General features: G+C 41.0%; 1 protein-coding gene across 1 annotated transcript; it reads right to left on the bottom strand.

The window, feature by feature from the left end:
* Positions 1-2,860: 2,860 nt before the first annotated feature.
* On the bottom strand, positions 2,861-9,823 carry LOC145964192 (uncharacterized). Its single transcript, XM_083086666.1, has 21 exons — positions 9,708-9,823; positions 9,389-9,497; positions 8,981-9,101; positions 8,680-8,889; positions 8,403-8,598; positions 8,212-8,324; positions 7,912-8,131; positions 7,699-7,822; positions 7,413-7,613; positions 7,107-7,314; positions 6,869-6,997; positions 6,578-6,791; positions 6,170-6,447; positions 5,930-6,079; positions 5,770-5,842; positions 5,566-5,692; positions 5,171-5,477; positions 4,971-5,104; positions 4,660-4,872; positions 4,460-4,576; positions 2,861-4,336 (listed from the first exon to the last, which is right to left on the bottom strand). Exons 2-21 carry the CDS (start codon positions 9,449-9,451, stop codon positions 3,923-3,925), a joined length of 3,612 nt encoding a protein of 1,203 aa, XP_082942792.1. The 5' UTR covers positions 9,452-9,497; positions 9,708-9,823; the 3' UTR covers positions 2,861-3,922.
* Between the last annotated feature and the right edge of the window lie 216 nt (positions 9,824-10,039).

Genomic DNA, 10,039 nt, shown 5'->3' with positions numbered 1-10,039 from the left:
CCGATTCGAATCGTACGAACCTCGTCGAGATGTCTGCGGCGAAATAAATAAGAATTTTAGAAAAATGACGGAAGCGTGCGTGTACGCATTTGCGAAACACGGAGAACGGCGAGAGAGAAAAGCGCAAGGAAGAAATCGCATTATGTTCGGCGTAGACGTGACGCGAGAAAAGCTCTCGAGCTCTTTCTCCCTCGAGCTTCGTCGACTCGAATCGACGCCGATGGCGACAACAGACGGCAATGAGAGAGACTCGGACTGTTAAAAAAAAAAAAAAAAAAAAAATCCTCTCGGAAAGCTCCGCTCCGAACCATCTCTCCGCGCGTGATTACGCGCGCATATACACCATCGATGCTCGCGTGTGTAGGTTGGCGCGCGAAAAAAAGGTCCGTAAGCATTTTCTCGCTCGGGAGAAGGGGGGACGAGAGGCGACTCGTTATTAGCGCCGGAGCGCCGTTATACGTAAAAAACGTACGTGACTTATTTCGCGCCCCCTTACCGTTAACATTCGTCGCGGCGAGGTATCGGCGGCGGGAAAGCTACCGGAGAGAATGCGCGAGGAAAACACGACCGGTTGCTTTTCATCCGTCAAATCCATCCGAGCGACGGGCTGCGGAAAGAGCCCCCGGGTGTAGAGATCGAAGCTGGGGAACGAGAGCGAGACGATAAGGTGGTGGTGGTCGTCGTCGTCGTCCTCGTCGTCGCTGTGTTGTGGTGGAATGGAGGGCGGCAGAGAGGAGAAGTAGCTTGGTGGTACGCGGCGCGAAATGCTCTTCGCTGATTTCCTTCTCTAAATATGGCCGCCTTCGTGTACGCTTTTTCTCTCTCTCTCTCTCTCTCTTCGTGTACCGATGCGACGCCGTAACCGGCCCTGCTTGCCCGAGGTTCTACTTGATTGCCAAGGCGTCTTAACCTCGGCCTCGTAGCAGCGCGGCAGCGGCAGCAGCGATGACGATGACGATGCTAGCAACGACGCGGCGACCGAGTCCGCGCGGACTGAGAGCCGAGACTCGCGAGATGCGCCTATAAGAGCCGCGCTCGGCGCCACGCGGCCAACCTGCGTGCATAAAAATGCACGGCGACGCCCTGAACCGAATAAAGAGGCGTCGTCGAGTGGCGAAAAAGACCAATACGGCCGAAAGAACGTCGCTCGTCCACCAATCGGGTTCCCTCTCGCGCCGCTTGACAGCCGGCCGTCAAGTCCGCGCGGACTTGGTATACTCTACCCTACCTTTATTATGCCTTTCTACGCGCTCTTCCCCGCGACGACCGCGGCGTGTACGTATGTGTGGACGTGGTATACGTGGTATACGCGCGGTATACGCGGTCGAGGATATACTCTAACAGAGAAAGAGAGGAGAGAGGGAGCGAGAAGGCGAGCTACATTCCCGTTGGTCTCTTCTGTTCGAAGCGCGGAAAGAGAGCCGCGACGAGAGAACGTCGTCGTCTTCGTCGTCAACGTGCGGCGAGCACGAAAAAAACGCCCTCGAAGAAGAGGCTAGAAGACTACGAACATCGTCGCCGCCGCCGCCACCGTGTTCCTTGTCCGCCAATTAATACCGACGCCTCTCCTTTCCAAATCGCTTCTCGTAATAGTACGATGTCGTATCCCGATAGGAGGGGAAGGGAGAAGGGGGGACCGACGCGACCAGTCGGAAGAACATTCGGTTAAGCGTGTAACAATCGCCTTCTTCTCTTCTTTTTTCCTCCGCGATTAGAAAAAAAATCCTTTATGTATATTACGTCATATTATATCGTATGTACATATTCGTAATTCGCGGGAGGAAGAATCTGCGAGCCGCGGCAGCCCGCAAACAATCGACGGCAAAAAAAAAATCGCTTTACGCTATGTATGTATTTGGATAAGTCTCGCGTCCAATCGCTCGGTCGCGATAATATCGCCGGCGATTAAAGATTGCTTACCTTAGGTATCTATCTATCATCTACCTACCACACGACTTGTGAAACTTTGGAATCCGATATCTCGACAATTCTCAGAGTCCGAGTGACCGCGATAAAGTTATTTCTCGCGGAAATTAAATTACCCGGCGTTGTTTTCATCACCGCTCGTAAACATTTCGATTATCGGTGGGAAATTTTTCAAATCCAGATTGCGCGAAACGGGAGAAGAAAATTTTTCCTCATTAGCCCGAGAGATATTCAACATCGAATTTATAAACAGCTCGTTCGAGTGATGTTCCGACGATGAAGCAAACAAGTTAAAAATCGTGAATCGCCTCCCTTTCCGCATATATTTCGTTACGGCCTCTCCTTCATCTTGATAATTGTACGATTCGCTCCCATACTCGGCGCGCGATTATGAAAATTTAATCGGTTGTATTAAGTTCGCGCGGAGGAGGTGGACCGAATGGAACAGTCCGATTTCTCGTGATAGTCAGCCATGCGTATAATTGACGGCACTCTTTCATATTACAGATGTTACATGTCATATTACCACATAACAGTATATATGATATATTCTATAGCTATAATTGGCGTCGATAATTCGATAAATTAACGATAAGAGAAAAAAAGAATAAATGAAAAGTAAATTAACTATTGTATAATGCAGAAAAAACAATTCTAATTTTTTTCCCTTTGATGTGAAATTTGCATATTTATTTAATGTTATCAAATTATAATTATTGTGTAATTATTTATCGATAATTTATTATTTTATAACATTCGGTCTTCGAAAGGAAGTCTGACGTTTATTTTAAATATCGAATTGTGCTCATCCTTATTGCCGCAATAAGAGCTGTAATAATTTCTAACAATAGTCTCATATGTGAATGACTGTCAAAAGATCATTTGACAATTTTTGTTATATATAAAGAATCGAAGGAACAAAGTAACGCGGAGGAAAAGGGATACACAATTTTATTTTCTTTTTTTCTTCGTACAATTGTTTGGTTATTAGAACGGTTAAACTTATTTCACGTACAATATGTTACCATTGTATAATCACGCATTGTACACATCGATTTATTTTTATCGTGCAAATAAACGTATAATACGCGCGTCGTAGAAAGATTCTGGATCCGAAAATATCTTCGATTCATCGTGTATACGTCGAAAATTATCTACACGAAACAACTGATAAGATTATTATGACTTACAATGCATTGCTTTTACAATATCGCATTATCATATTCATCATTGTCGTGATCATCAAAAAAATTAAACGAAATCGATCTATTTTTATTACAATTGTCTCGGATTTATCAAGTTTACTACTTTGAAATTCGAAATGACCAATTTAATGAAAAAAAGATAACGAGAAATTGAGATTTGCGAGTGGAAAAGACAACGGAGAATTAACTAGCGGTTGTAAATTCATAAATAGAGATGTACAGTTAACAATTTTTACATCTATGTATATACAGGGTGTATATTCCTTTATGGAATTAATGTTGGCTTTTCCTTCGCAAAGATTTGACGAAGAGTTTGATTTGAGGAGAACACCCTATAAATGTTACTTTATTTATCAATTACAAACTTAAGCCGAAGAATAATAATGATAATTCTATTAAAGCAGAAACATTGATATGGGCATATAGATAATAGGTAGGTAGATAGGTAAATAGGTACATTTGCACCGTACTGATCAGCCATTTTAGATTCGTCGGAGATATTTATTCGGGAGAGAATCGATAATTTTCTCTTTACTATATTTTATAATAGTAATTGAGAATCGATAATTTTTTTCTTTATTATATTCTAGAATAGAGGAGAGATAATTTTCTCTTTACTATATTTTAGAATAATAATTACAACTAGAATGTTTTCACAAAGACGAATCTTGCGTGCCAATTTTCTCAAAAAGACAGCCGCATATTCGTTGTCGAATTTTAAATTAATGTATCTCTTTCAATTCTGCAATCCATAAATCAAAGTACGATGTGTTATATCTTTCCGTTAGCTATTATTTCGGCGGGCGTTCCTGCTCCGCGAAATACTTGGTCGCATTCGGGAAGCGCAACGGGTCCGGAAAATCGTATCGACACGGATTCAAACAATCCCTAATTGCCTGACCAAATGCACGTCGTACGGCAGGATCCGCCGCGACAGCCACGGCGGCGCCCTCGACTTCCTCGACACCGGCGCGACTGACTCCCTCTCTGACCAATCGTTCCATAGACGCCGCTATCGTCGAGTGATGATTCGGTGTCGGGCTAACTAATAATCGCGGTTTTTGTTGTTCAATAAGCTTGCGACGCTTACTCGGCAATCCGCCCAGATATGCGTCGCTAAACGTTGTTACGTCTCCGTTTGGCGTTCCACTCTGTAATTGTCGACGTTGTCTCACGCCATCGCGAGCAATAATTGGCACCCAATCCTGCGAAAAAGAATATTGTTAATGGCATTATTATATATAAACGTATATAAAAAATTATAATCAAATCAATTTTTTTTCATAAAAAATATTTGCGAATTTTCCTTATTTTCTTATTCGACGTACCGAAGGTAAAACCTCGTGCCCGGGGAATGTTTCTGGAATTTCTTCTCGATCCTCAGGAATCGAGCTTTCGAGTGTTGGTTGTTGGTTGTTGCTTTCCAGAGTTTCCGTTTCCATTGGCTATATGATTATGTAATTATATTATTGCATTACATTATACAATGACAAGAAAAGTGACAGCGCAAATGAAATGAACAGGTTACCTCATCTTCCGATTGTACTTGTGTGGATTGGCGAGAAGCCGAAGATACCGAAGATTGCTGGGACGATGCGTCCTTATATATCAAAAGTGGTATGATTTCTGAATCCAGTGCCAGTGGCTGCGGCATATGTAGAAAGTAAGTACAAAGATGAGCGATAACTATAAGTTGTAACCACTGAAGAAGAGCGGATCTATTACCGTCCATCACGTCGTTCTAGTAACACAAAGCAATCATCAAATTACGTTATTACGACAAATAATAATAAACATTCACATTTTTATATTTAGGTATAAAAAAGGAGCAAAACTAACCACAAAACGTGTCATAATTGGCCTCAATTCAATTTGACCGCCGCGCAGCGAATATCGCAGCACCGTGAAGAATTGGTTGCGCAGATTAATTAGGATGTTTAGCGTTTCCTGTCCGAATCTTGCATCATCGACTTCTGTAAATTCAACGCATTTGAGAGATTTGTTGATTTTATGATACATGTTGCAATTAAAATACTAACCGTTATTAAATAAGATCTTCAGTATATCCCTCGCATGGCGAGAGATCAACGATTCGGTAGTCGCGCATATGTCAACGCGAGAGCCGCTCCTGCTGCCTGCGTGTTCCTCGAACGCCAAAAGATATCGAATATGAGGTCGCAGTTGAGAAAGTAGACGTTCGATTGTTTGTTCTTGAAGAACATCTGATGATGAAGCATCGGAAAACGTGTACTGTAGGAGCTCCTGCAACGGTCTTCGATAACTAGCGATAGGTTCCCATTGACCAAGACGTAGTCTGCTCAACTCATCCAGAGTCATAGTGTGTGCCTACATGTATTTTTTTTTAATCAAAACGATTCATTTTATATTGTATTGTATATAGACTCGTGCCCATATAATTTAGTGGCAAAATTACCAGTAATGCGAAGAGATCGATGAGGAAGTTATCATCTCTGCCAGATTCGTGTGACGTGAGAAGATCCATAGATAGACCTATAGCCTCGAATAAGTCGGATAAAGTGATAACATCACTTCCGTTCAAACTGATTATCAAAAGAATTATACGATTAGCAATATATAATCAATGATTCTTTCTTTAATTTATTGACATTATATTTACCTGTCACTCACGAATCCCGCGTGCATATTGCTACTGAGTATCTGCGTTATGTTAACGAGATTTTCTACCAAAGCTGCAACATAATCAATGTCGACATTGAAATAAATATCTCATTTGTCACTCTCTCTCTCGATACTAGATTCATTTTTAAAGAAATTACCATTACTATTGATGTTAGGTGGTTGACCTACTGCTGACTGATCTAATATTTGCAATAAGTTTGCAAAAGGATTATTGAAAGCCCTTTCAGCATTTGTCGCCGATGTTGTGTTTGTTGAAGGGACAGTAGTAGTTGTAGTTGAAGTTGTCGCTATAAAATATTTTTCAAATTTGTGTAGAAAAACGCATCTTCTCTTAATTATAAGTTTATTATGAAAAAGAAATTTCTATTCGCCTTTACCGGTTTGATTCGTTTGATTCTGAGCGTCCGCCGTGGCTGTTGATGTTGTGCGTGTCGTTTGCGATGAAGTTGTCACGCCAGTCGTAGTAGTACTAGATGTGGTACTTGTTGGAGTACGATATATATGATGCGAATTGCACGGAAGGTAGGGATCGAAATCAAGACCTAGTCCAATACTCATACCGAGACCAACGGGATGAGCGTGATGATGGAATACGTGCGGCCGCGATGTACTTCGAGTCTGGGTGGCGGTTGTAGGATGAGTACCAGTGTTGCTCCTATAATATTTTTATAATTTATGCCGTATCTGTGTGTGTATCGAATATTTATTTTTTTAATACTGTTCTCTTGTATGAGATGATTTTATATATAGTATTACGATATAATATACTATAGATGTTATTATACCGTGCTTGAGTGCTTTGTCCGGTATTCACGTTTCCGCTATCCATCGATGTGGAGACACTCTGTTGCGCTCCTACAGTAGTGACGGGTGGATTTCTCGAGCTCATAGTCGTAGTAGTGATGCCACTATGCACCATATGTCCGGCAACAGCTTGCATAAAGTTTCGCATAAAATACGGCGGTGGGCCTGTGCCAAATGGAAATACATTTGTCCTACCTGTAAAATAAAAAACGTATAACGGCGCAAAGTTATTCTTTTCGCAGATGGAATGCATTAACATATCATTAATTTACGGGTGTTATCATTGTTGTTGTTTTCATTGCCCGCCGCGTTTTGTTCATTGCCAGATCCTCCATCTATATTACTCTCGGAATTAACTTCCATCAGCACTTCGACATGGTTCGGTAAATTGAATACTGTATCTGGAAATAAACGCATATTCTGACATGTTTGTCTAACATTTTTTAGAATCATATTAAAATAAACATAATAAATAAATAAAATAATCATATTAAAATAATTAAAATGTACCGAAAGGCGATTGGCTTTGCTCTTGTTGCGGTCGTTCTCCTTGCGACTGCGTATTATCGGATTCTCGTTCCTGATTGCCTTCCTCTGTATTAATGTGTGATGTCGCTGATTCCGCGTTGTTCGATTGCGCCTGCTGATTACCGGACTCGGTCGACTCGTCGTTACTGTTATTATTATTAGCACTGCGACCGTTCAAACTGATGTGAGCCTGTAGAAGGTAAAAAAAAAAAAAAAAAACGATAAATTGTAATAATATTACTTATGTCGATATTCCTATGGTTATTTATTTTTCATTAATATGCTCACTTCTACTTGTATTGGTATACTGGGCTGTAAGATGGCCGAATGTTGTACTATTATTGGTCGGCAACGCAAATTTCGACGTGGCGGTTGACTCATGTCGATAATAATGTCGCTTAGCGCATGACAAGCATGAGACATAAAATGCAGAATTTCGCTGACTCCGTCCACTATCCTTTGACTTTCTTCCACAGTGTTTGGCCCAGGCTAAACAATAATTAGATTGTATTTATAAGAGCAAAATTTCAGTCTATTTATGTCTGATCAATATGAAGGCTTTTCATCAACTTACCCCAGGCGGCAATAAAGGATCGAGACGCGTGAGCATGCAATAACGTTCAAAATACGGTCTTAATCGATCTTGAGTGTTAATCAGTCTCTGCAATAATTCTGCCATTTGTGGAAGTCGTGGAAGGCTAAGAAAAAATAATTAACAGTAAAATATACATCTAGCCGCACTAATTAATATTTTATTAACATGAAATGTTTAAATTGAGATACACACTCTTGCTGTTGAACACGCCTATTTTGTCCAGCGTTGTTCGATGCGGCTCCCGTGTCTGTAGTCGCTTGTGCTTGTGCTTGTTGTTGTTGTTGTTGCTGTTGTTGTTGTTGCTGCTGCTGCTGTTGTGTTTGTGGTTGTGACTGTGATTGTTGTTGTGCATCACTTTGATTTTCATTTGTATCGCTTGTAGATCTCGTACTTCCACTATTATAATTGCTTCCTATGCATTATTGAACAGTTAATGCAACATATAAAATCATAAATATCTCTGAATTAAATTGAACTTTCAAATATACCAACCTCTGAACAATGTGACAGCGCGCGCACCAGCAGAGGATAATGCGGCCGTAATGGCGGCTGCAGCTGCTTCCGCGAGTCTAGCACCACTGTCGTCTCTCAAGACATCATTGTTCCTGTAGAAATTATTAAAAATTACAAACTGTTACATTATGTAAAGGAATCCATCTAACAACCTATAAATATATTCTCACTCATTTTGCTCTACTTCTGGTTCTTGCGATTGTTGCTGTTGCTGTGTTGTCGATTGATTAAGTTCCGACGGAGTAGGATGCAGAGGAGGAGCACTGGGATCGTCTAATCGATCAATCAGCTCACCTATGTGATCGAGCATGCGACCTGCATGATTCAATCGACTGCCGGATAAACTGTTGCTCAATTGTGGTATCCCTGAGGAACAATTAAATAGTGCATGCGTTAACGAAACTGATTAACGAACGACAGCACTTAGTAAAAATTGAAGAATGCTACCATGTCCTTCTACAATCTCTGCCGGAACTGACATGGCACCCAGATACATTGCATTCCCATGTATCTGAGCGCGTGTAACACGGTAGTGCGATCTCTGTGAATTCTGCCAGCCTTGTCTATTTTGCCCCTGCGTTTGTCCACCATCATTTCCGTGTTGACCTGGCTGAGGTGGCGCACGTTGAACCAAGTGTATAACTTTTCCATTGACATCTGAAGAATCACGTTATATATAAAAAATATATCACATTATTCTTGCAACAAGTTATTTACTGCATATAAGTAAATATGTATATATATTTACCATAATCATTTAACTTCTTGTCATCTTGAAGCACTCGTCCACAATAAATCAACCTTTGCGAATCAGCTGATACCGCAACAGATTCTGCTATATGTTCTTTAAAGCCACGGACCGTGATTTGCTTTAAGGAGAATTGCAAAAAAATATATAATTAAACATACAAGAATTAAATAAAAATTCATGGGAAATAATGCAAGCAGACTAAGCTATTGTATATCTTTTTAATATGATCAGATTTTTTAATATAATTTTGTGGTTTTTAAAAAATATTTTATTTTAAATAAGATTTTTTCAATATATTTATATTGAAATATGTTTTTTTTCCTATCTATCAGGAGATTTGTACGAATCATAACGGACAAAGAATAATAGTGGCATTTGTCTGTCCGGGACACGCGCGATACTTACGTCGTCCTCGATGGAGAAGACGTGATTTTGCGAATCCAAGGTCTTGACTGTTAAGTCGATCATCGTCGTCGGCGTGTCGCGTCACGATGTGATGGAAACTTCGAGATTTCTAAGAAACGTAAGTATAACAGCGAACTGAAATACGCAGAGACCACACAAGGTACACGATACGAGCGAATGAACGGCTCCTTTTTCGACCCCACTAATTGGAACACGCTTGCGAGTAGCTCCGATTTACACGGTTCGATCGTGGGATGAAAATGAAGAGATGAAAATGCAAAATTGCAAATCACACAATATCGATCCGCGACTCGCTCACCACATTGTTCGCTTGCCTCGTTCACTTTTTTCTCATTGCTCTCATAACGTCGTACGTATGTAATGATGTCGTCCAACGATGGGAGGAACGGGAGGAGGGCACGATTACACGTTATTTTACCCAGAATGCGCTTTATCAACGATGCAGCGAGTGCTGACAACACGCGACAGCGATAATCCCCAAGTCGGAAGTGAACGTTGATCGTGTTACCGTCTATCGATACCGTACAATTATATCATCGCGGTGTAAGATTGAGTGAAGAGATGACGCCACGACATTCGAAAATGAAGTTAGCTCTCTCTGAAGATGAGTAAATAAGCCTCTAGGTTAAA

This window comes from Camponotus vicinus, unplaced genomic scaffold (assembly GCF_025532165.1).
Source record: "Camponotus vicinus isolate PSW18456_S1 unplaced genomic scaffold, iyCamVici1.0 SCAF_1, whole genome shotgun sequence".
In the NCBI taxonomy this organism is placed as follows: domain Eukaryota; kingdom Metazoa; phylum Arthropoda; class Insecta; order Hymenoptera; family Formicidae; genus Camponotus; species Camponotus vicinus.
Note: the sequence above shows the minus strand (reverse complement) of the source record. Positions and strands in the feature narration are given on the sequence as shown.